The sequence below is a fragment of the Podarcis muralis genome, chromosome 14 (genome assembly GCF_964188315.1).
Source record: "Podarcis muralis chromosome 14, rPodMur119.hap1.1, whole genome shotgun sequence".
NCBI lineage: Eukaryota > Metazoa > Chordata > Lepidosauria > Squamata > Lacertidae > Podarcis > Podarcis muralis.
Window position 1 is genome coordinate 26,188,534 of NC_135668.1, and position 26,920 is coordinate 26,215,453.

Genomic DNA, 26,920 nt, shown 5'->3' on the forward strand with positions numbered 1-26,920 from the left:
TGTTAAGGGAACATCACCTATTTTGAGGAAATGTGTGTAAAATATATAGAATGCGTTTCCCTAAACACCTGAGGGAACACCTCCAAAATTATGAGCTTTCCTGAATAGGCAATGTGGCTTTTCAGCAGCTGTGAATGCAGACACTTTTGTCATTATTAAATCTCAATTTGAAACATTTCAGCACATGTTTGTAAAAGTGCTTCACCTGAATTATTCCACACCTGGCCAGGTGCCGGGGATTATAGGGTATTAACATAACCTTCCTGTTGTGAAATCCCTGTTTAAATTTGATCTAATGTGTGAGGCTGCCCCAAAGAGCAGTCTTCTTCCAGTATAAAGGACTGTGTTCTCCTTTGTTAAATTGCAGCCCGATTAGACATAGTTAAACACACACACACACGTTCTGTACCCATTAAAGCAAAATAGTGTAGGGAGAAATAGTTGGGTTCTCCCCAATATCTGACGAGACTGCCGACGAAGTGTGCTCTAGCCTGAAAAAAAGCTCGTTCCTCAAAAAATATGTTGCCTGAAAAGCTGTTCTCTTGCTATTCTTCCAAAAATGGTTTGAGCATAAGGGGAAGTAGATTACTCAAGGGAAAACCCAGTGTTTTTTAGCGGCATATTCTGGTTTATTGGTCATGTTGCCACTGGCTATGAAGACACACATCCTTTTTTTATTTTGCCATCACACAGTTTTTGTTTCGTTTTCTAAAAAAGCTTCATGCTTTTTAAGCGCTGCATTGCTCTCAGCCTCTTGCTTTCCAGCACCGCGGAAGAAGTGAGCACGCTGCATGCAAAAGCCTTCTTTCTAATCCGCCCTGGTTGGCTGGAGCAGGCAGAAAGCTGTCTGGCTGTGAGAAATGAGAGGACTGTGATGTCACCAGGAAGGCAGGGCTCCGGCTGACACAGAGCTCTGCCGTTGTTGACCCTCCTGTTTCCAAGTGAGCCGGCAGCCAACCAGAGCTCTTGTCCAGCCCAAGATGGCCTTTGAACTATCCACCAGCAACTTCCTGCTGTGCTTAAAAAAAAAAAAAGAGTACACAGTGCAATGCAGTATGTCTGTCAGCTATGCGGCACAAAGGAACAGCCATTTTGTGACAGACCTGCAGTAAAATGCTTAGCGTTTTCCTATTTTGCTCCGATCCACCTAGCCCACTTATTCTCCCACAAAATAAATGCTTCGTGCCTCACACCACAAGAGATATCAAAGCCCCCCCTCCCCCACCAGTAATTCTCTCCCTCTCTCCCCTCCACCCTCATTGCTCATTGTCCCCAGCTAAAAATCCTCATTTTAAATACGAGTGGTGCTTCATAAAATGGCCGCCACTAGCTGAATGTGCTTGTTAACAGAAATCTGCATGATGCAGCTTACAGTTACTGCTTACAGCTTTAATGAGAAATTGCTCTGGAAATAAAGCCCCCAGCTTGCAGGGAGAGCGTTAGCGGGCGCAACAAAAATGCTATATTAACTCTGTGTAGTCTTAACTAGTTTATAGATTGTGGTGCACGGAGGCAAATATAAATGTTGACATACTGAAGGATTTGCGATGTGAGCATGCATTTCGAACAGCACAAAAGACAAGTCTCAAACAGCTATTTGTAAGAAATCGTAACGTTATGCAGACTCCTCTCATGTGTTATTGAATACCCCAATCTTGTGTACTGTTTACCAGGACTCCATTGGGTACAGCGGAGCTTACTTCCAAGTAACAGCCCAATCCCAACTATGTTTACTTGGAAGCAAGTCTTGTTTAACTTATGCTTAGGGTCAGGTTGTGCAGCCTCATGGAACTTCTTATGTATAGGGGGCTCCCGAATATATGTAGGATTTGTTGCAGGTGCTCCCATCTTGAATATGGCGTAGCTAAGGATCTTACAGGAGGTGCAACTAACCTGTGACCATCCAGAAATTGTTGGGACTCCCAACTCACAGCAGCCCCGCTAGCATGACCAAGGATCAAAGATGATGGAAAGTACAGAACAGCAACAGCTGGAGAGGCACTGGTGGCCCATCCCAATCAACAGCCTACTTGGGGGTGGCACCCCAGTTAGCAAATTCCCTTGCTAGGAAGATTAACCTGGTATCTTCCTTCCCTAGCTTTCAGGCAGCAACAGGAAACATTTTCATCGCTGAAAAGTGCTTTTCATTAACACAAGACGCCCAACTGTGTTCAACAGGACTTAGTTCCGCATAACATGCATCAGACTGTGACTTAAGCCAGGTTTTAAGAGGGAGTGTGTTTCTCTATTCTTTTTAAAATATTGCATTGTGTTTTGATTTTCTGTGTTTATTGTAAGCATTGCAGAACATTTTGACATGAAGTGGTATGGGAATTTAAAATTATTGGTTCATGAGCATATTGGGAATAACATGGTTCCATGACAAACCTTGTGTGAAGTTCTTAATAGCTTGGGCTTTGAACGAAATCTTTTTCCAAATGACTGGAAGTGTTCCAAGCTATTTATAATCTAAATCAAAGGTGGGCAACGTGTGGTCCTCCAGATGTTGGACTAAAAAATCCCTTTGGCCCAGTCAATGTGGCCCATTGTCAGGGATAATGGCAACTGTAGGTCAACAGCATGTGGAAAGCCACAGGTTCTCCACCCAACTTAAACCATAACAGGTTTTGTTGCAGAATATGCCACCACAGCTTTTTCATTCAACATACTTGCCCATAACCACATGAGAATATTCATTGTTCACTCACAGCATCCACTTGTTAGCTAAGAAGTGTGAAACATTATAATTATGAATAGGATTAAAGGTTATAAAACCAGAGAAACTATAGTAGGCAACCATTGTGCAATTACAAGCTGCATCAGAACATGGACTTGAGTTGTATATTATTTGGGAGTTTTATCCCATCCAATATAACGGCATATGGAAGAAGAAGAGACCTAGGGTCACCTACAAGTGACCCTAAAGATCATGAGCCACATAGAATCCCTATTCCAAAACTGTGGAGCAAGTATTAAAAAGCAAAACTTCCTGCAAGAATAAAATGTGTTCTCAAAACATTTCCCAGTAGGAATTGTGTTCTCTGCACAATGTATTCTTGTAGACCAAAGCATAGGAAACACTTAGGGAAAAGAAATCTTGAGCCAATTTTTGCAGGGTGGGGGAAGCAAAGGAAGGTAAGTTACTTCTTTCTCCTAAAAACAATATAAGGAGCATGGGACTAGTCCCATCTCTCTGTCTCATATACACATTTACCCACCCTTCAACCAGCACCCCAATCTTATCACTTATCTCCCAATCAAGAGAGGCCTTGATGTAAACCATCTATGACACGTTTCTCCACCCCAATCAGATACAGAAAGGAAGTTGCAAGTAGGATGTGTGTGTACAATTTTGAGGTGGCCTTCATAAAAGTACTTTCCCCACAGATACACCTTCTACAACATTGAGACAACCAACAGCTCAGAAAATAAACTCCAAGGAGGAATTGTTTACAGTAAATATTGTTTTTTCCATTAGTCCCCGTGAGAAAGTATTGCTAGTAGTAAATATCTTCCTTTGAAGAACTGCAAGGGGAGGAGGGAGAATAGGGATCTTTATTTCAATACAAAAGGTGTTAACATAATGCTTACCAGGAAAGCAAAAGTTCATGTGTGGAGGCTATGCAAATAATATACCCATGGGGAAGAAAAAAAGGGGGGGATGTCAAAGGGGTGGTTAATCTAATTTTCTAATTCAATTCACATTTCACAGCTTTTTAAAGGTTTAGTTTGCTGCCCCTCACGATACTAAACCCCTTTGTTCAGTTTATCACATTTATTTATTCCTAAAATGCAGTGGGTTTCTATCAACGTGGATTAACCGATTAACCAGCTAATTTCAAAAACAATGTTGTTACCAAGTCAGCAATTTGACTTTCACAAGTACATGTCTGAATTGTGAGTTTCATAGAGTTGAAAATTATGAATTCCTAAAAAGAGATCCATGCTTTCTTGTACCTAGGTGTGGGAATCAAATGGCTTTTTCACCCCCATCAAAAATTGCAGCTGCCTTCAGTTTTAATCTTCAATTAAATATATCCACATCCACTGAAATATTTTACATTGCTTAAACTTTGAATCTCTTAGTGCATAACATACTGTAGGAAAACACCCACAACCCCTAGGGTTTTTCTACCACATGGTATTAATTCAAATTCTAATAATCTATTGAATTAAAATCTAAACATCACAATAGATCATTCATACACTTAAAACAAGGAACAGGTTGGTACACAAATTATTTTCAGGATTATAAACACAAAAAAGCTGAAAATGGGATTTTAAGTAACAAAACAAGCTAGGGTCAGTAAATATGTTGCAGAAAATTATTATCAGAATTATCAGGGACACACAGCTAGAATTCCCTTGCTACAGGGCTAAGCAAAAAAGTGACAGATTCAAATTAAAAATATTTTTATTAGACTTGCCATCCCAACACCTGCAAAAAAAATACACAAAAAATCCCAAACATTAAAATTTACTCCAAGTTAAAAAGAAAATAGACAAGATTCCAAGGTGTCCCACTTAGTAGATTCTTCCATTTAAAAGAGAAATGAACTATCAATGGGGAAATCTGGTTAAAGTGTATCAAAATATATTAAAATACCTAAAACAGTATCAAAGTTCTGTAAAGCCAAATTGAATATGAAGCAAAGGGTGTCAACCACACACACGCGTTCTGGTTTTTATTATAAAATGATTTTTTTTTCATTCATAAAACTTTGTGTAGTTTCTAATTTACAATACTATCAGGCTTCTGTCTGGCCTTCAACTAAAGTTTAGACTTCACAAATTCTTCAAAGGAAACAAAATCCCTTATATGTAAAATGGTGCAATGCAGCAGTGGCTATATAGGCAAGGTCATTTTTCACAGCACAAAACCCCTCAAAAACACAAAATTCAGAAGCTAAAACTTGCATAATATACAGGAAAAGGTTCCATCTGTAGAAAGGTGCTTTACCTTTTAACTATGGCATGGGGCCTTTCAATCACACAACTTCCAGAAATTGCAACCAAAAAAAAAAAGAAAATCAGGGTGTGGCATATTAGCAAGCTCAAGGTCACTCCTTAGGAAAAAAAATCAAAAGCATTGAAATATATATTTTGTTTCTCTCCTGCTGGTAACCCAAGGGTGTCAAAAGGTAAACAATGAAATCAGGTTAATAAAAAAATAATAAAGTTGAGAGATCATACCTCGAAGCATTGCTGTGGACTGAACCCTCCTCTCCTTGGCTTTTATCCGTATCTCTCATCATCTTTTTATTCTTAAATATTTAAGGGAAAGGTAGAGAGGTGGCTGTGTTTGCTTTGAAGTCCTGTGCCCAGGTATTTACTGTCAAAAGTTGAAAGAAAGGTAAGGTCCCAGTTTGTGCCTATGGCTTTCAATACCAAGAACAAAGTCCTGACGCTGCAATGGTATTTGTTACAATAATGCAGAACGCTGATCAACACGGGGAAAACGGAGAATATTATACATTTAAAAAAAAAAAATACCACGAGGGTACACAGCCCTGGGGAGCATCCTACAAACTTTCCTAAAGTAACCCTGGAAGCAAGTATTCTCGGTATTTTATTGCGTCATTCCAGGGTCGTTCAAACCGGTCGAGGAGAAAAAAATCAAAAGTATTCAAAAAGGACAAAAAACCTTCAAAATGGTAATTAATAATCGCCCACCTACCTGATTCAGGCACCGGCGCCAGGTCCAACCCGATATTAGTTTCGGGTCGTGGGAAAACATTAGCTCCAAAATATCTCAACGGCAACACGGAGAACGAAAGAAAAAAGCCCGATTTCTTTTGAAAAACAATAAAATAAGGCGTTTAATCCCAAACGATCTGCATTCGTTCAATTGCCAGAGGCGATAATTAGAGCCAAAAGATGGGGTAAAAAAGATCCGGAGAAAAAAGCTCATTAAGAGAGCGCACAAAAATGGAGGTACGCCATGGCTTCCAAGCTAGGAAAAACAACGACCTGGGCTGCCTCCACGGCTGCTTCTTTCCAACAAGGCGAAGGGAGAGCGCCCCAAAAAGCTGCTTTTCTGCCCGAAAAACGCTCGATGCCCCCTACGACAGTCCCCGCGAGAGGCTAGGGGCCTCAGGAGCCCCCTGAGGTAGCCAAAAAGTTGGGCAAAGTTGCGCAAAAGTGGCGGAGGAGGGGGAAAAAAAGCAGGGAGGCTCAATGCGCTCTCCAAGGCACAGCCGCCATCTAGAGCTTTCTTCCCAGCTCTGAGCTCTGCCTTTGATTGACACTCTCTACATTTACCCCACAACTCAGGTGATGTACCATAGACCCACCCCTTCATTTCCACCCAAAAAGAGAGGGGGAGCCTCCACCTCAAGGGTGCATACCCCCCATCACTGGCATCTTCATACCCAACTCCAATCTGTGGAGGAGGCAACTTAACCCCATCTGGTTCAGACACCCTTTCCAAGCCAAAAGAGATATTATTGGTTGCTTTTGTTGGAGAGGATTGCCTTAGATCACTGTCCTTGGGCTAAAATTACTTCCTCCTTGGACAGGAAGTTGTGGTGTAGCAAGCCATTTTGAAGGAATGGAAGCAAGACTGGTATCCAGTGGGTTGGCACCAGTGGTTAACATGGGAAGGCTAATACCCCCAAAGGGTAATTTTTAAAGCAATTCATCAAGTAGCTTATTTCTGATAGTGCCTATCAGACACAAATAGCCCAAAGCCATTAATCGTATAAAAGTAATTCCAATGGGCACAAAAATAATTATCTATTAGCCCTTTTGACTCAATAGCGCCACCCTAGTGGTTCTATTTGAAAAGGACAAAATTATTGTGCTGGAATTCCAATTTGCTGGTTACCAAGAGGGTGTAAAATAATTCTAACATAGCCATGGTTCTATGACCCATTTCCTGAGCTCTTCATTTCAGCCACACTCCAATGACAAAAGCTTACGTCTCAAACATCAACAATTAACAAATCTATTTGGAACTCCTATGGAAAAGGTGGCACAAGAGTTGCTTGTCCAGTGACCATTCCCTTCCTGATTGGGATATTGGGTATTTCTCATAACCCCAAACATATGGAAAGCATGTTATACCATTGAAAAATACCATGGATGGACAAATGTCTATCCTCCAGTGACAGAGCAGAAGGTCCAAGCAAATGACAAGTTCCATCACTAGAACCAATCTGTTGCCACTTCCCCACATTATTTCAGCCCAACAAAGCTAGTATACAATACACAATTTCAAGCGAGCAATTTGAAGAATTTAGTTGAGAATTCTCTACAATGGAAGAAGGCTATTCTTGAAGGTAGGTTCCAAGTCTTCAGATTGATGAACACCTTTGGGTCAAAGTTAGTGGCCACCTGAGATTCTGACTAATACCTCAAGCAGAATTAAATATCCAAGGAATCACACTAGTCAGAATCTCAGGTGTCTTGCCTAAACCCAAACCACCACTAGGCAAGCCATACAGAATACACATTAAGAATGGGTAATTGCGCAACTCCCATCTTTACAACATTAATATCAGAAACATGAACATCATACCCATCAATAAGACTCTTCAACAGCAATCTGGCAGTTTAGATCCAGTTTCCCCTTAATAATTATTCACAGCAGTATGTCAGAAAGAAAATGGACCTTCTAACCCCAAAATTATGTATCAAGTTACTAAGCTACCAGATCTGAGTTACTTGGTAGACATGAAGTGGCAATAGGTATTCAGTAATACAATAAAATGCATACGGTTAACTTTAATGGTGTGCATAGGCAATTATTCAACCTAACTTCTTTATCTAGCTAGGGTTGATTAACCAACATGGTAGAATCAAAACATTACAGATTTGTACAAACAGCAATCCATTTAAAATACTGTTAAGTATGATCAAGAAAATCAGACCCACATACCACACCATAAGGAAATAAAACTATAATTAAATGTTTAGAAAAAGTGTTGGTTTTTCAATATGTGTATATTATCCAACTCTAGAGCTGTCATAGGAAACTCTAGGTCATAGTGTGATGGTGAGGTGACTACACATATTTGTGCCATTCTAAGATAGTTGCACTGTTCTGAAAATGTCTTGCTGACATCTACCATCATTTATCCTAGATCAGGCAGACATAAAACCCATAGGAGGATAGAACCTTTTCCACCTAGCCAGAAAACACAGAATATAAAGCCCCAACCAAGAATAAGATCCTACTAAAAACAGACAGCAATCTGAAAAGTTAGCAAGTATTTGAAATATCATTTCACAAAATAATAAATTCTTTCTGTAATCAAACAGTTCTTGTCAACACAACCAGTGACAGGAAAGATCAATACATTAAGAACCTTTAAGCCTGAAAGACGACAAACAAGATAAAAATGTAAAAAAACCACTTTTATTTAAGCCATTTAAAGTAGCACAGCACTTCTGCCAACAGGGGAGAAAAGTATGCATACATTCCTGGTTTGAAAATTCAGTCAGCCCATTCCATCCCCAATGCCAAATAAGTTATATTGGAAGGGTCAGAAATCATTTGATTTTTTTAAAAATCCATTTATCAGATGATCATTAGCCCAAATCTTCTCTGGTTTAGATTACACTGAAGTTCATCCTAAAGTGCCCCTCTTGGTTCGACATAATCAGCAATCATGCAATAGTTCATTCCTCAACCTCTCAATCTGTGGAACTGCCATCTTGATTTGGAACTCGTTGTCTCCCTTTGAGATTCTTCCTTTGTCTGGACTCTTTATAAAAAAAATTAAAAGAAAAATTCTGTTGGAATACAGGTAATTTTATCCTTAAACTAAACAACCAACATTGAATTATCATATCTGAACACATTTTAATGTATTTTCAAACAACAAAAAATTTGAAAATTAGTGATGTCAGAGGAGCATTTAAAAGGTATTGAGAAAATACCGGCCATTTTTCAAGATTGCTATAGAGAAGGACGTAGGCAGAATTTTTTACTTTAAACCACTAAAACAAGAAAGGAAATGTACTGGTTCAAGACACAGTCTTTATGATCATGAGATTCACAACAAACATACTATAGGGAATATATTATTTTTTTAAAAAAATCTATGAAAGAAGAAACATTTTGTTCTGAATTCATAAAGTTTTGTTCAATTTCGTACAATTCTGTGTGGTTACACATTTAATTCATAAGGTGCACAGCTGGTGAATACATCACTTCCCAAACTTTTAAGACTATGGGTTATGCTACATGCCAGTCAGGGGGAAAACTGAGTAGACCCATGGCTATCTTATTTTTATCCATTTCAATGTGCCTGCTCTGAGTAGAACTAGCATGGGACACAGCCCTAAATATTATTTAATTTGTTGAATTTGTGTGCTGCCCTTCATCTGAAGATCACAGAGCAGTTCACAACATAAAAATACAAATTTAGAACACAAAATACATAATATCCTCCCATGAACACATTTAAAAGGCCATAAAATGTTAATCAGCCAAAGGCCTGGTTATATGTAGTTCAGTCTAGTGAACTCCCACACCAATGGGCACTACACCTGGGTGTTATATAGGCTGTAATAGATGCAACAAAATGAAGATTTCAAATAGCTTAAAACGTAAGCAATACAGTACTACTAGGGGACTAAACAAGTTCTGCTGTCCTTACAGATTTAATAAGGACTGAAGAAGTCATGGGAAGGTGGGGGCAGAGAACATGGCTAGAAGGTAGGACTGGCTAAATACTAATTTATCTCAGCTTAGTCTTTGGTTATATGACTGGCCCCAAGATCCAAATGAAAAATGGATTTGTTTCATCTTGATCCCTATGAACATAGAATAAACAGAACAGCAAAAATTTATAATCCTGCTACAAATTCCAAGAGGAGTAAGTATTCCCTTCAAATTAATTCTCCTGATTTAAGAATGATTATTCACTAGGTTCAATTCTATATTGACACCCAAGGGCAACCGGGTGTTCTGGATGGTCTGGTTTTGTAGCCCTTTCACATTTGCCACCTCCTTCCTGTGCAGTTCTTAACTGTACCCATCTGTTACACTGGGTGTGACTGTAGTCTCAAGTAATAGCATTTAATGAATGAGACAGCACCAATTATGGTGGAGAGATCTTCAGGGTTTAAACCGCTTTGAAGTATGTGGGGTTTTTACCATCAAGCAGTGTATAAATTTTATGAAATAAAATAAAAAAGGATGATTTTAAACTTGCAGCAGATTTGTCAATACAACAGAATGTTGTAATAATATTTTGGCTCTCGGGCAACACATTTTCTTGAAATTACAAATTCAGTTTTGAAGAAAACTTCAAATTTAAGCTAATTCATGAAATCATGTTGGCACTTCTCACAAAATCATTGTCCAAATATTATTAATGTACAAACGGTAAAATTATCAAGACCAGAGATTTCCTTACTTCAGGTTATAGCATAGAAACCCTGCTGCAGCCAAACCTGAAACATGGAACTATTCAAAATTTAACGAGGAAAAAATCTAATAATAAAAGTGAGTAGTGAAGCTAGGACTCACGGAACACTTGACTGGTTTGCCCAGATATAAAAACATTTCAAGTGTTTTTCAGCCCCAGAAAAATTATTTTGATCTACCATTACCACAATGTTCTGTAGATGCATCAGCATAGTAGAAGACCATAGCCAGACTTATGGTACATCCACAAAAACTCAGGGCAGCACTTGTCTCAAAATAGGTTATAGGAAAGCTATCTCCATTTCTAGACACTACTATCTGCTTTCTTCATTTAGTGATCCTATCCTCCAATATACTCTACAATTATGGCATACAGAGCAGCTTACCAATCCTTTGTATCCATTTTTCATTGGGTCATTGCAACAAAAAACTGGTCAAATATAAATTCAGCCAAGTCAAGTCATAACCAAGTATTTAGTAATTAATGACCTACACTAGGAGAGCAGAGATGAAGAACCTATGGCCTTCCAGATGTTGTGGACTACCAACTCCTATCAGCCCTAAACAGCATGGCCATAGGTCAGGGATGATGCAAGCTGCAAGTCCCAACAAGAGCAAGGCCATAGGTTCCCTGTCTTAAGAGAAAACTAAAAAAAGTGTTTTGGATCAAGGTACTCTAATATTGAAGTATTGACCTTCTTCCACATTTTATTATTTAGTACTTTCAGAAGGATATACCTCTACAAAGGTGCTCTTAAAATCAGCAACATTGTAAACTGAAGTAAAGGATGCAAAATAAGCTCAGCAGCTTTTTAAGTGTGTGCACAGATATTTTAGGAAGCTATGCAGAATATTCAATACTTTGCTTCCTATAAGAAGACTGACAGTTGAAAGTAGCATGTAGAGGTCAAGAGAACTAATTAGCAGTGTTTAACAAACATTTACATTTTGGTCTAAATATAATGTTAAGCTTCAGGTTTGACTCGCATGTTGATACTTTGCGAAGTGCCAAGATAAACACACATTTGGGTTATTACTAATTGCTACTGGCAATCCATGGTAGATACAGAACATGGAAAAGGAGAAGAGTAAAGAGACCGATGGTGAACAGAAATCTCTAAGAAACACTTTTGAACTTGTTAGCAACAGAAACTCGTGGGGTGAATAATGTAAAGAACAGTCAGCAGGAGATCACAAATTAAAGGCTGACTTAGAGCAATGTTCCAAGGAATCCTGTGTTTCCTCAGAAGCATAACAAGATCCAAAATGGTGGGCAAGCTAATTGAAAGGAGGACTGCTAGGTGAAGAAAGATAGCAAATTATGGATATCATATACCAATATTTTTACGGGGGGGTGTCACCTCTGGATTTTCTAAGACACCAAAATGTCTTGGACTGCCTCACTCTGGATGCCAATACCAAACTCCCTCCAATGCAACAGGCATAGAGGAATGTTGGGCAGGTTCTAATACATAGATCTCTGTGTCATTCAGGCTTCATCATTGTCCATGTTTGGTGTTTGTCTACCCTAGAACATGCTCAGAATCCTATGCAACTTCTTGGTTGCTCAGCAGGCATGATGTGGAAAGCCTCCCCTGAAGACAGAAGGTTTGAAGGCACTGGTCTTGACAGAAGTTTATTGAAATATGGCACTCAATTCAAAGCAACCAATTCCAGATAAATGTTATAGTTTTGGAGTTAAGAATAGCTTGATAGCATAAAAAATGCTGAATAATAGTACTTTAGTACAGGAAGCACTTTCACCCAATGACTTATAGTTTCCAATTATGAATCTAAAATCTACTGCTAAAGTGGAATTTCAAATATACCTATTTGAAGAATACTGCAGTATGCTTAAGAATAAGGCAATATGCTGAGAGTTATGCTTAGGAATTAGGAACCTAATAGATGCAAGAGTCAACACAAGGAAGTACCAAACAAACTTGAATGTCCTAAAAAGTCCCTAAGTGGCATGAGCAAATGAAACTTAAGTTCTGGTGGGGTGGTTAATCTGCAGCCCTCCAAATGCTGTTGGAATACAGCTCCCATAGTTCCTGACCAGTGGTATAGTGATAAGAGTTGAAGTCCAACAACATCTGGAGGGTCACAGGTTCCCAATCTCTGCTCTGAGCAAAGCCACACAACACCTCATACCTTAACAGCTATTTTAAATCAAACCACATAAGTGGCGTCTGTGAAGCAACCACTCCATAGCAGAGCTACCATATACTGATCTAACACTAGCCTTCTCTATATATAGTGGGTCACTTTAGAAGAATGGCTATCCATATGAAGGCAACGTCCACTGCATGCTATTTAAAGTGGCTCTCCCGCACAAGTGCTACTTGTGTTCAGTATGAGAGCATTTCTTTTCTTTTAAGCAAAATAAAAATTTTCTTCTCCAAAGACAAAGGTTTCCCACCACTCTCAAATTAATTTAACAAGTTGGTACCCTGGGACAGTAGTATACATTTTGGATCACCAATCTTTGTGACTAGAGGAACAATAAGGGAAATAAAGCCTGGTCTTCCTAAACTTAAAGGAGTGTCTAGCATACCCTTCTTTCTGCTTACTGCACAAAAAGATGACTGAAAAAATCTTAAGACGTATACAAGCCAGTATGCACATTCAAAAGGTTCAATTTAGCAGACAGAAAGTATTCTAGAATGCTTACAGTATTGCAAATATCATAGCATACTTTAAAATTAAGAAATTTGTGTACTATATCTCTCACTAAGACTCACTTTCAGTCCCATAAGGTAGAGTGGCTAACTGATTTAACCACACAATCCAGAGTAGTCTGGAACAGGCAACAATTTTAGTACTCTACATGCACAACGGATTTGAACTTGCATATCAACACACATGTTAATCATATAAACCAGCCCACAAAACTGAACATTGACAGAATTAAGAAGAGTAAAGCTTTTCGTGGAGTAAACTAATTTGGGCTGCAAGTAGGGGAATCTTGCATTTGAACATCTCCCATGTAAAAAACACCAGCACATATTACAGACTAGCCCAGAGTGCTAGGTTGTCCTTAGTAATTTCTATATAAGTGTACAAATGTGTAATTTCTCTCCCTGCAGCCTACAGTGGTTCACCCCAGAACAGGAATAGCCTATGTAGTACCCTCCAGATGTTGCTGGACTACAGAATCCGTCAGTCCCAGCCAGCATAGCTGATGGGAAGGGAAGATGGAAGTTTTAGTTCAAGAACAGTTCAACACATGGGAGGTGTGCTGTCTTCTAGGTACAAAGATTCACAATGTGACAGAAAAGTTGCTGAGTCTTATAAAGCCCACTGACCACAACTCCTTCCTTCTGATTCATGTGGGTACAAACATTACTGCCAAACACAGCCTTTGATGTATAACAAGGGACTATGACACTCTGAGCAGTAACTAAAAGGTGAGCAAAGGTGTTTTTTTCATCACTCCTTCCAGTTGAAGAGAGGAAAATACTGGGAGAAAACCAATGGCTGCGTAGGTGGTGTCATCAGGAAAAGTTTGGCTCTAGGACCATGGCCTCTGCTTCCTTGAGGAAGGACTTCTGGCAAGAGATAAATTGCACCTCACAGTGGTTGGCAAGACTGTGTTTGCTAAGAATCTCGCAAACCTGATCAGGAGAGCTTTAAACTAAATCCTGAAAGAGTGGGAAACAATATTACATATGTCAGGGGAACACCTGGTACTGGGGATAATTAGTGTCATTGATGCACAGGAACCTGAGGTGGTACTACAGAAGCCTGCTAAAGGGAATGAAACAACAAGAAGGAAGCAGCTGGAGGGAACGGTTTCAGTTGTCTGTATACTAATGCACAGAGGATGGGAAACAAGGAAGATGATTTTGAGCTCTATACAGAATGGCAAATATGACTCAATAGGCATTACTGAAGCCCAGTGGATGAGACTCATGACTGGAATGTAGAAATTGAGGGGTGTAACTAGTTTAAAAGGAACAGATTAAACAGGAAGGGTGAATAGCATTATATATAAATAATGTGTACACCAGTGAAGAAATCCACAACCTGGAGCATGGAAGACAAGATTGAAAGTAAATGGGCAAAGACTGTAGGAGAGGGAAACAATAGTGACCTTACTGTGGGTGTCTGCCACCTCCAAGGTAGCCTGAAGACTTGGATGTCTTTCTAAAGCAGATTACCAAACATTCAAAAAGGAGAGCTATATAGTAGTCATGGGAGACTTCTACTACCCTAATATCTGTTGGAACTCGAACTCTACCAAGAATTTAAGGTCTCACTGACAAATCCCCTTCCCAGATGGTGGAAGAAGCAACAAGGGGCTCATCTATCTTGGACCTGATCCTCAATAACTGCTCGATGAGGTGGAAATTGTGGAAACCTTGGGGGGAAAGTGACCATGTCCTTGTGGGTTTCATGATGAAGAGACAAGGGAAAGTTGAGTGTAGTCCAAAATGTACTGTGGGCTTCTAAGAAGGCTTATTTCAAAAAGCTTAAGGAACTACTTGATGAGATATAGTCCAGTGTTTCCCAACCTTGGGCCTCCAGCTGTTTTTGGACTACAACTCCCATCATCCCTAGCTAGCAGGACCAGTGGTCAGGGATGATGAGAATTGTAGTTCAAAAACAGCTGGAGGCCCAAGGTTGGGAAACACTGATATAGTCAACTACTCAATGGGAAGTCCAAGATGGACTTGAGTTTCTTAAAGGTGAAATACTGAGGGCACAAGTGCAGACAATTCCAACAAGAAACAAAAATGGGAGGTACAAAAGAAGCCAGTGTGGTTGCATAAGGAGCTAACAGATGAGCTGAGATTTAAGGAGGACATGTATAATAAATGGAAGGATAAATATCAAAGGAAGAGTATAAATGAATAGCCAACACTTGCAAGGAGAAGGACGGGTGGACTAAAGCTCAGGCTTGCAAGAGAGGTTAAAAATAATAACTAAGTTTTCTTTGGCTATGTTTGAAGAGGAAAAACAGGTGGTAGGTCCTTTGCGTGGAAAAGACGGGGAAATGCTATTAGGTAACAGAAAGGCGGAACCACTCAGCAGCTATTTTGCCTCAGTTTTCACCAAAAAGGAAAGCAGTGCTCAATCTGGTGATAAAAGATGCAAGAGGGAGTTGCAGCCCAAGATAGGAATAGGTAGTAAGGGAACACCTAGCTACTTTAATGAATTCAAATCTCCAGGGCCTGATAAACTGCATCCAAGGGTACTAAAGGATCTTGTAGATGTAATCTCAGAGCCTCTGTCTATACTATTTGAGAATCCTTGGAGAACAGGTAAGGTCCCTTCAGATTGGAGGCAGACAAATGTTGTCCCCATCTTCAAAAAGAGGAAAAAAGAAGACCCAGATAACTACTGACCAGTCAGCTTGACGTAGATACCAGGAAAGATCCTAGAACAGATAATTCAACATTTGGTCTGCGAGCTCTTGGAAAAAGATGCTGTGATTACCAAGACCCAGCACGGGTATCTCAAAAACTAGTTATGCCAGATGAATCTTTCTTTGATAGGAGTTACAAGCTTGGTGGATCAGGAGAATACTGTGGATGTAGTGAATCTTGATTTTAGTAAGGCTTTTGACAAAGTCCTTCACAATATTCTTGCGAGAAAGCTGGTAAAATGTGGGTTGAATGAGGAAACTTAGGTAGAATCGTAGCTGGTTGACTGACAAACCCAGAGTGCTAACTAATGATTCCTCTTCATCCTGGAAAAAAAGTAACGAGTGGGGTGCCACAGAGTTCTGTCCTGGGCCTGCTGTTCAACATCTTTATAAACGACTTGGATGAAGGAATTGAAGGGATGCTCATCAAGTTTGCAGATAAAATCAAATTAGGAAAGATAGCTAGTGCCACAGAATATAGAATTGGGAGAACTGGGCCAAAACTAGCAAAATAAATTTCAATAGGAACAAATGTAAGGTTCTACACTTAAGCAGTAATAACCAGCTACACAAATATAAGATGGGCAACACCTGGCTTACCAGTAGCACATATGAAAAGGATTGAGCATGAAACCACAAGGATATCATGAGTTAAAATGTGATGCAGCAGCAAAAAAAGCTAATGCTCTTCTAGGCTGCATTAACAGAAGTATAGTGTCCAGATCAAAGGAAGCAATAATACCACTCTATCCTGTCTTCAGTTCTGGATGCCACTGTTTAGAAACAATGTTGGCAGGCTGCAACATGTGCAGAGGAGGGCAACCAAGATGATCAAGAGTCTGGAAACTAAGCTTTATGAGAAACGGTTGAGGAAGTTGGGTGTGATGTTTAGCCTGGTAGAGAGAAGACTTGAGAAGAAATGACAGCCATCTTCAAATATCTAAAGGGCTGTTACACGGAAGATGGAGCAACCTCATTTTCTCCTGCTTTGGAGGATAGGACCTGAACCAATGGATTCAAATTAAAAGAAGAAAAGGAGATTCCGGCGAAACAACAGGAAGAACTTTCTGACATTAAGAACTGTCCAACAGTGGAACTGACTCCCTCAGGTGGTTTGACTCTCCTTCCTTGGAGGTTTTTAAGCAGAAGTGGGATGGCCATCTGTCATGGATGCTTTAGTTGAGATTCCTGCATTGAAGTGAGTTGAACAAATGACCATCTGGGTCCCTTCCAACTCTACAATTCTATGATTCTGTGAACATCTGAAGAGCACCGTGTTGGTTGCTGTAGCTCTATAAGTTTTACCAGTTGATTCTACTAATTATCATTGTTGAATGGCTATTTTAATCAAGATTAAAATTATAGATCCAGAGATCCATAATTTAAGACATTTCCATAAAAATATCCAACATATATGATTAAAAAAACTTTTTAAATCACAAGAAAGCGACTTACCAGTGCTTCAATCAGCATCAGATATTTTACACATCCAGATCTTCAACATACCTGGAAAGACATGTTTTAACACACTAGATTCATTGAATGGATTTTAAATACGTCAGCAACATGATTCTGTCAACATCTACAAAGAAGTCAAGCTATTTGTTTAGTGAGTGTTCTTTCCCTTTAAATGAAGTTCAAAACTGAACCCAAAGCTAAATCCTATCATCTGTCCCCCAAAATTGTACACCCCAGTATGTATCAGGTTTTGAATAGCAGCCTACAATTTTCACATCATGATAAGCTTCATCTGTCAAAAATTATCATCAAATTGACACCACCACAATATAAAATTTATCCTGCAAGCTTATTTCCCTGTCCTATTGTTCCATAGCCAAACCTGAAGCATAATACAACAGAATGAAGCTGAAGAATTTCTGGAAGCAAAACAGAGGAACCACCACTGTACTATTATGACGTGCAGCAGCACTAGAGTTAGGGTGATACGGACAGTTCCCTTGCACAGGACACTGAGCCAAAGGGCATAATAATAATAATAATAATAATAATAATAATAATACCACCTCCATTAAAAACAGCTGTACCAAAGGGAATTGTTGTAAAAAGAAATATTTTGTGGGACAGCAAATTTTGCCCTCGCTCAGGGTACAACATTACCAGAATTTGCCCTGTGTGCAGAACTGCTTAAGATACAAAGTGACCTTGTGATTGCATTGCCTTTACAGCCAGTCTCCCCCCCCCTTTTTTTTTTTTTTAGGAGGAAGAGGTGAAGCAATTTCAAGTTGCAAATTTGCCCTCCAGAAGTTGCTGGGACTCCAGCTTCTATCACTCCTGACCACTGACCATGCTAGCTCGAGCTGAGGGGATTTGGAAGCCAACAATATTTGGAGGGCCAAGAGGTTCCCTATCACTCTTAAAACCTCATTTCAAAGGTGAAATATACTATAGTTTGTCATCTGTTTTCTAAACAGTCAAAGTTGTTGGTAATTAAAATATTCAGCACTTGACTCACGTTCTTCCTTCATGGGATCTCATTCCACAATCTATTCTGACTATATTATACACACAGAGACTCTCTCTCACACACACAAACACATTTAACCAAGATTTGGGCCAGATAAACTGTTTCCAACATACAATACTGTTAAAACATCTTTACCCAAATGTAAATCTAAAAACAGTATGGGAATTAGCACAGGTTTTGTAAGTATGTTGCCAATTTGTAGCTAAAATATAATACAGCAGAATCCATTTGTTTTGCTGTGCGCCAAAGAAAACACCAGGCTTCTTAGCGAGTTGAGTTCAGTTAGAAATCAACCTCAAGTACGAGTGTCCTGTCCCAGAGTACTTTTTCAACACAAGTCCCACAAATTCACAGAACTCATTTTCAGACAGCTGTGCTTAAAAAACAATTTTGGCATATACATTATTAAGTCACTTGACGCTTTAGGTTTTTCTCTTATCTGCCATTGTTGAAAAGGCTTTAGTTTTAGAGATTGGAACAGGAATAAGAAGAATGAGCAAGAAGTTCAAGACATCATAAAAAATTAATAGTATGATCTCACCATGTAGCAGACCACAATGAGATCCCCTGGCAAACCTTAATTTCAATATATAAAAGTAGAACATTTCCAAAAATATACATTAGAGGTTTGGCTGTGCTGGGGATTTTTAATTTCTGGAGAAGTTATTGTATTCAGACCAAACAAGCTACTAAGATTATTTCATTCACAAATTCGGGAATAAAGTGTGGTATAAAACACATGACACTAAATACATTCAAAGGACAAGATAACTTAAGGTAACATAATTTTAATATTTTCTGATGTTAATAACTTGCTACTTCATTCAGAACTATTTAATTACCACAGCCAGGTAATTTCCAACAAGAAAAACTATAAAACTTAGAAATGGGGGGAGCCCCTGCTTTGGACCAGGTATTTAAATATCCAAATAGCTCCTCAACTCAATCTCTGAATTACATATACAAGCACTTATCTTCCAGTTGCACCACAGCTCAAGAGAGCACAGGTGTTTTTCAATGTCCTGTCACATGCCATGGGAATTAATCTAGAATACTAAAGGGATTTATGTAAGGTTTTTGCAGTTGAATCCAGAGCACGGACTCAATCAAATAAACTTTGTGCATTTCCCTCTGAACTTTCAACACTAAAATATCATGGTCTGTGTTCTATGATATTCACCAGAGTGGCACAGGAAATATAAATTTATCTTTTAATTAAAAGCAGATTTGTGAGTGAGTTTTACATCAAAGAATGTTTTTAGGTATTCTGTAAGCCGCCCAGAGTGGCTGAGGAAACCCAGTCTGATGGGCAGGGTATAAATAATAAAATTATTATTGTTGTTTTTAAAAGGTGGAATTCCTGTATTACTATTAAAACTACTATTTAGTTTACAGTATATCATTCCAGTCAGGTGTACTGGACATAGTACAGTACCGACTTAAAAACCTTGGAGACCTGGGTCACAAAGCTTACTAGGTCACCTTGGGCCAGTTACCATTTTACTTTACAGGGCAACTATGAGGATGAGAGGTGGATACTGACACCAAATTGAGCTCTGCAGGGGAAATTAGAAGAAAAAATATGGGACTTCTATAAAGTAAATAATATTTATGATCAAACTGTTCAGTTGAATGTAAGTCACATACGTACCGGGAAGAACTCTTCTACAAAAGATGTGACAGTTTTCAGCTAAGGGTTCCCAATTTAAGTCCATTTTATTTAATTACGATTGCAATCCTATGCACATTCAAGAGTCCAAGTCACGACTGAACTCAGTAGAAATTACTTACGTGCAAACATGCATCCAATTCCATTGTGTGTTTTACATTAGCATTATATGTTTATTTAATTCAATTTGGTGCCCTTCAGATGTTTTGACCCTAACTCCCATCAGTCTCTGGCAACACAGGCAATGCTAAGTAAGAGATGAGAACTATACTCCAGCAACATCTGTAAGGCACCACGTTGGGGAAGACTGCATTACAGGTTTAAATTGCACTAAGGATGTTGGTGCATTTTAATAAGAAATATTTTTGAATATTAAATAATTATTTCTAAACAAAGCAGCACTGCTTTTTGCTATTGTTCAGTCAAAACATTAAATGCCTTTAAAGAAATAAATTTAGTTTGAAAATTGTGTCAACCATCAGACTTGGGATTCCAAATTTGTCTTGCATTTGATTTATAGCGTTTTACTGTGCTCTTCAGTTGAAAAGGCTCCACAGTAGCTTACAAATATGTACATTTACTTAATATATTAACTACCTTAAAACAACGCATTCAAAAATCAGTGACTGAGCAAGACAGAACATAGTTGAGATTACCAAAGTGCAGATATCCAAAAGTGCAGTAACAGGATGTACTTTACTGTGGTGGTCTTCAGTTCTGTATATGACGCAATGCATTAAGAAATGGGATTACTGGAAATCAGCATCAGAAAATGGGATCATGTCATGGCTTAAAGTATAGGCTGGGGTGTCTGGTTAAAATCTCTGCTCAACCTTAACACGTTACGGGGGGCATTAGGCCCCATAATCTGTCCTATGACTTGTTGAATGATTGAGCTAATATATGCCAGTCATTTTGAGCACTTAAGTGCTATATAAAGCTACGCATTTATTCCAAGCTACTTTCATTTGTAATGCTAAAACAATATTCGTATTTTCTAGTACCTCAGTTGTTTAAAAAGAGGTATGTATGGTTGATGCCTTGTTTAGAAGATGACATGGGCAATACTACCCAGGGCCTTTGAAGTTGTAAGTATTTAATTTAAAGAGAAGCAAGAACTCTGTAAAAAAAAAACTTGCAAGCTGCAAACCGCAGGAGATACAAAATAGCTATTATTAGAAGTTGGGTAAACTAACATACCTGAAGGGCATAACATGTTTTCTTCTGATGCCATCTGAATCTTCCCAGTTACCAGAATCCTGATGCGATCTTTAAGGAAACATACAAATTTGTGTTAAAATAGGAACACACAACACAGCCAACTGCGCTGTTGAGCATGAGTGTTTTGTTCCAAAGAATAACAAAATTTAAAAACTTTTTAAACAGTTACAGATAGGTCCTACATTCCAATAACATTCTACTGAGGTGTTTATTGGAATATACTTTAAGTAAATATATGTTGTCTTCTCTAAAGTTAGATTGGGTATTCAAGGTCGCCCATCCTTTTCTTCTCAATGTTGAGATTCATTTTCTTGCCCACTGCATATTCACTTCCTAAAGTTGCAATCTAATTCCAAATATGTCTAAATTTAGAAGTAAATGCCACTTATTTATCACTGGCTTCCTGAAGCATATCCTATTGCTACCTTCGATAAGCCACTTACTTAGAAAAAGTCCTGTTGATTTTTCAATTGAAAATATTTCCAATTAGGTATTCTCACTATTCGTTTTATTAGTCAGAAATCTTAGATTTATTCTTTATTCAATTAAAAATGAAGAAGATAAATAGAAACAACCACACTGCATTCAATTTTAACAGAATTCATTATTTCATTCTTATTAGGGGAAATTATATACAACTAATCAGTATACTGAAAACAGTGTACAGAACAAAAAATGAAGTTCAAAACCATTCTTACCTTAACAAACAGTAAGTCTGTACAGGTCATCTGAAACACAGTTGTTACAGAAGTAGTAAACATTCACGAATACCTAAACAAGGAAAAGCATGTTTAGGTTTATCTAAAAGTGTTTCATATTTGTCGTAACGGCATATTATGTATTGGAAGGGTTGTCTGTGCTAGGTGCATTTCTAAAGCTAAGCAATTTTCTAACTTAGCATAACATAACTAATAAAGGCATAGCGGGCTTTTTGTTCAATTTGTACTTTCATATACAAAATAGTAACAGCATCGTTATGGATGTTTATCCCTAAACGACTGTTCAAGCTAGTGTGAGTATATCTGAAGGTAAAAGTATTAGTCAAAAGTGCTTACCCTTTGCATTTACTCTCAAAAATGTTTACCCTTTATACAGTATTTAATCTCAAAATTCTGAGTAGTTACATCAAACAGCAACACACTTAATATTTTACCACCACTTTGAAACTCCAAAGTAGACAACCTAAACTGATAATCTTCTAAGTGTTGTTTTTGGGTCTCTGTGAAGTTTTCATCTTTATTAGTCCCGTGAAGTATCTAAATTCTACAACCTTCATGTTTGCACTTGAATTCATCTGTTTTCTTGCATTGATGTAGAAGTCTTTATGTAACTTGGTCACACTTAACTTTATTCATAAGAGCACACTATAAATTTCCTCTTTTTTAGAAGATCACAATTTCAGAAGATACATTAAATTAACCACTGATATTGATTATTTAATATATATACATACCTAAAAAATAAAATGAGTTATCTGCATGGCAAACAGTGGTTCTATCATCAGTTTAAACTAATAAGCCTCAAAAATATAAAATAAATTTGCTAACATGCTAATGATATACCAACTACTCATTTCATTGGTAGAACTTTATTCTCTGATAAATTTCTTATGTCACACAGTGTCCAAGCCACCTAAATGGTAAGCCTGAACAGGAAGATTCTAGAACAAGGACAAAGTAGTTAACACAACACCTGAACAAAATATAATTGCAGTTCTTCTACAAACAGAAACCCCAAATTTTAAGGCATAGAATCCAAGTATTAAAAGACTCCAGGAAGCTAAGGAAAAGCAATTGCTCAATATTCCATTTTAAGCATTTACTATTAATTCAGGTAAAAGGAAATGGATTTTAAAATTAAATTTACTCCATTAAGAACAACAAGAAAATGTGATGCTTCTGAGACATATTGACATACTTAAAATAAAAAAACCCCTCTATGACTTTTAAACTCCTAATTTTTTATTTTTATCCTACTGCATCCCATTTTACCAAGCTGTACTTTCCACTTATGTTTTCCAGTTCTAATTTAGAAGTTCACTCAACTGTACAATTGGCACATACCAAAAATCCTTATGCATTTAAATAAGCTCACTAAATATTTCATCTTAAGCCCAAAGCATAAAAAGGCATCACTGGCACTTTCAGGTTAAAACACACACACAAATAAATTGTCTGTGTATATATATTTTCAACATATCATTTCAAAGTAAAGTTTTTTCCACAGCCGGTTTTTCTACTGGTAGTTTAGAAAGAGTTAAAAGCCAACACCCTACATACAGAAAAACAAGTTTTATATTTGAGAGAAAGAACAGACATGGCGCCTTTTGTTCTTACCAAAATAGAAATGGATTGTTTCCCCTTTTCAGAAGCAATGGTGAACAACAGCTCCCTTTCAAAGTACTTAGGAGTTTGCAGAAGACACATAAGGCACCTTTGATTTCCCTCCTCCAAATACTGTAAAGGGGTGCAGTCTACATTTGCGGCAGACCCCCACCCTATGATGCCCTACACAAATGCTGCATTGGGGCAACAACAAGCTGCATTACAAAATATCTGCCCTTCAGGATTAATTATAGCAAGAAAATAGTTTGCAAAAAAACCCCCACACAGACCTTTTTCAATCAATATTAAGGGGAAAGTGCATCAAGTCCTTAATGTTGAGGATTAATTAGCCCCCCCCCCCCGCAAAAAAAAGAAATGGTGCATAAGATGGGGGGAGGCAACAGAGAAGAGAGAAGAAAAACTCTGGCTCAAATGGCGGCTCTGGTTTGACACCAACATCCTTGAAGATCAGATTCTGCGCCTAGATCGGGAGTCTATAGAGACAGAACCCCTAATTCAATTTAGGAACTCCTTCAAAATGGAGAAGGGGTACTTTAACACCCCTTTAAATTACAAACAAGAACATGCTCAGTAAATAAAGCGAGAAAGAAGTCAGGGTGTTGGCTTCTTTCCACCCCAGCCTTGATTATCAGGTTTTGCCCTTGCCCCCAGAAGCCCCTCCTGGGCACCCCTAATTCCAATTAAGAAACCACACATCAAAGTGTGAGTTTTAATACATACCCAAGACTTGACAGGTAAAGGGCGAGGAACCGGGTCTTTTTCCTTCCTCTGCCGCTCTTTTTACGTGACACCCCCCTCGCCCAACTCCAGCTGCCAAGATGCCCCGAAATGGGGAAAATTAGGAAGGGGGGGTTAGGTCTTTCCCTTTTCCTTCCCATAATCATAAAAAATCCCAGGCGAAGGAGTGAATTGTGTCTTTCTTGCCTCGGTTCTCATGTCCTGTCCCAGGAAGCCTTAACCCTCAGCACCTTCCCCCCCACCGATTTTAATTGGGAGGTGGGGAGACAGGACCCCCAACTGGAAAGAGAGGACCCTAAATCCGCCTTTGCTCCGAGTGAAAAAAAGGCGTCGAGGGGCGGCTAAAAGTGATGGCCGGCGGTTCTTTCCCGACAAACCACCACCTGCCTCTCCCAGGCGGCTCTCCTTTCTCAAGGACAAAGAGACAATGGCGGAGAAAGAGGATATGGAGGGCTGAAAGGGCGGACGATACTTACCTCCCAAAGCGGGAGAGACGAGGCGGGCAAACCGAAAGGGGCTCGCCGGGCGCAGCCGCCGCCGCCCCGAGGACAAGCCGAGCCAGCCCTGCCGCATAGGCGCCTCTCTTTGCGGTTGTTTTTTCTGAGGGGTTGGGGGTCGGACAGGCCACCCCCCATTTCAGGAGCCTGGGCCCAGCCGGAGAGCCTCCCCACTCCTCAAGCGAGCGGCCGCCTCGGGCCAGGGGGGTGGCCGGAGGAACAGGCGCCCGGGACAGGGAGGGAAACGGCAGCAGCGACCAGCGGAGGCTCCTGTCTCCCCGGCCATCTTGTGCCGTATGTGCGTGTGTGTGAGGGAGCGAGGGAAGTGAAGTCTGTGCCCGTCTTCATTGCCTCTCAGCGAAGCCTTCCTCTCCTCCCCCTCCCCCACCCGCGCCCCTACCCAGCATCACAAAATGGCCGCCCTCCGCTCCCTCAGCAACGGCTCTGCGGCAGGGGGAGGGGGGAGAAGGGAGGGAGGCGGGGCCCGCGCACGACGCAGCTCTCCACCCGCCTCCCCTCCATCCAGCTGCGCATGCGGGCAAGCCGCTTTTCTATTGGCCTTCATTCCTCCTCACGCCCATTGGTCGCTCTGCTTTGGCATTCGCCTGTCACGGGGCTGTGGGATTCCTATTGCTTGGTTTTTTCGCCACCGCCTTGTTGTCATCTGCTCTCCGACAGCTGCTGCTCCCGCCTCCTCCTCACCACCCTCCACGAACTATAACTGGCTGAGACGCGAGTCCCTCAGCTGCCTCTTCTTCTTGATTGGCGGGTATAGGGTTGCTCCCGCGCCGCCCCCCTGCCCCTCGCTCTTTCCTTGCTACTTTGCAACGGTTTTCTCTGTACCCTTCGCTCGGCCCCTTCGATGGCGAAACACCTCACCGTCCCCCCCCCCCCCGCCCCTCTCACGCTTCTTGCAGAGCTACAGAAAATACGCGAAGGGAGGGAAAGCTGCCGAAGCTGCTGATGGGGTGGGGGGAGGGGGTTGGCGCGGTTATTGCGCGTGCGCGCAGGGTCATCACTCGCCCTTCCCCCACGCTCCCTCCATCTGTCAAGCGCGGTGTATGTCGCTCCCACAGATGCCGCATCACAATGTAAATTCGACTAAATAAACAATTTATGCATTGCTTCACATGAATTTTTGTGTGTGTTTGGTGGGACGATAAAATCCCTGTACAATCAAAGTTAATATCCGAAAGTAGGAATCAATGGAAAGTATTCCGAATGGAGAGTTTTATTTATCTGTAGTATTTATATGCCGCTTTTCAGGTGGACCTCATAAAGCGGTTTACATGAGATTGTTACAATGAACATAGATTTATAATTTTAAAAAGTGAGAACAGAATGGAAAAGACAAGTTGTTTAGAAAAGCACTCCCCCTCCGGGCAAGGTCGTCCCAATGGGGGCAGCTGAGGGGAGGCCCACTATGGGCACTGGATGGTAACAGTCCCTCAAGCTCCTTCCTTCAGACCCGTCAGGGCAAGATGAGGTGCAAAGTGAAACTATTGGCGCCTGTGCTATTTAACTTGTTCACAAATAAGCTAGAGTTAGTTGGGAGCCAGTGACTAGGTGGCCAATTTTGCTTATGATACTTCGGTTGATTCTATCAACACCCTATGTGGGGGTTTTGGGGGGGGGGTTAATTCTATATTTTGTGGTTTTATATTTTGATTCTTTTCCGTGAACTGCCCTGAGACCTCCGGGTACAAGGCGGTATATAAATTCAATAAAATAATTAAAAACAAAACGGGATCGTGAAGAGCTCCAAAAATAACCTCTCAAACGGAGTGAATGGGCAGTAAAATGGCAAATGATATTCAGTGTAAACAAGTGTAAAGTGATGCATCTTCGCCCAAACCTCCCCCCTCCACCTTAATTTCACATATATGATCATGGTTTCTGAAATGGTGGTGTCCAAATGCCTTGGGGATATAGATGTCAAATGACAATGCCAACTTGCCAGTGAGGGCATTGCACAATTGGGGAGGGGGCAATGGAGAACCAGAGACTGTGATTTTATAAATCATTACTATTCTTCACAGAAAGTCGCTACTTAACCAAGGTTTCTTCAGCGCTTTAACTTAGTTGCTGCAAAGCCTCATGAGCTCCTGATGATCTTGCCTTAAGCCTTTGCAACAAAGATGGTGAACTAACAGTAGACAGCAGCACGATCATCTTGTTGACGTTTCACGCCCAGCCAGCTGAAAAAGTTTATTCTC

At 39.9% G+C, this 26,920-nt stretch overlaps 1 protein-coding gene and 1 long non-coding RNA gene across 10 annotated transcripts in view; both read right to left on the bottom strand.

Annotated features, from left to right (window-relative positions):
* Positions 1–6,417, bottom strand: part of CHD2 (chromodomain helicase DNA binding protein 2) — a 66,769-nt gene extending 60,352 nt beyond the window's left edge. For 2 of the 9 annotated variants that reach the window (XM_077919024.1, XM_077919020.1), the window contains exons 1-2: positions 5,678–6,415; positions 5,194–5,332 (exon numbers count right to left, since the gene is read on the bottom strand). In XM_077919024.1, the coding sequence (XP_077775150.1) occupies positions 5,194–5,255 (62 nt within the window). In that variant the 5' untranslated portion in view covers positions 5,256–5,332; positions 5,678–6,415. Of the gene's footprint in view, positions 1–5,193; positions 5,333–5,677 lie in introns of those variants that run through there. The other 7 variants (XM_028705826.2, XM_028705824.2, XM_077919021.1 and 4 more) reach the window with 6 other exon arrangements.
* A 10,793-nt stretch (positions 6,418–17,210) lies between these two features.
* On the bottom strand, positions 17,211–25,146 carry LOC144325520 (uncharacterized). The gene is made up of 4 exons (XR_013390692.1): positions 24,684–25,146; positions 21,823–21,895; positions 21,104–21,172; positions 17,211–21,023 (listed from the first exon to the last, which is right to left on the bottom strand). It is a non-coding gene; the product is annotated as an uncharacterized LOC144325520 (long non-coding RNA).
* Positions 25,147–26,920: the final 1,774 nt, after the last annotated feature.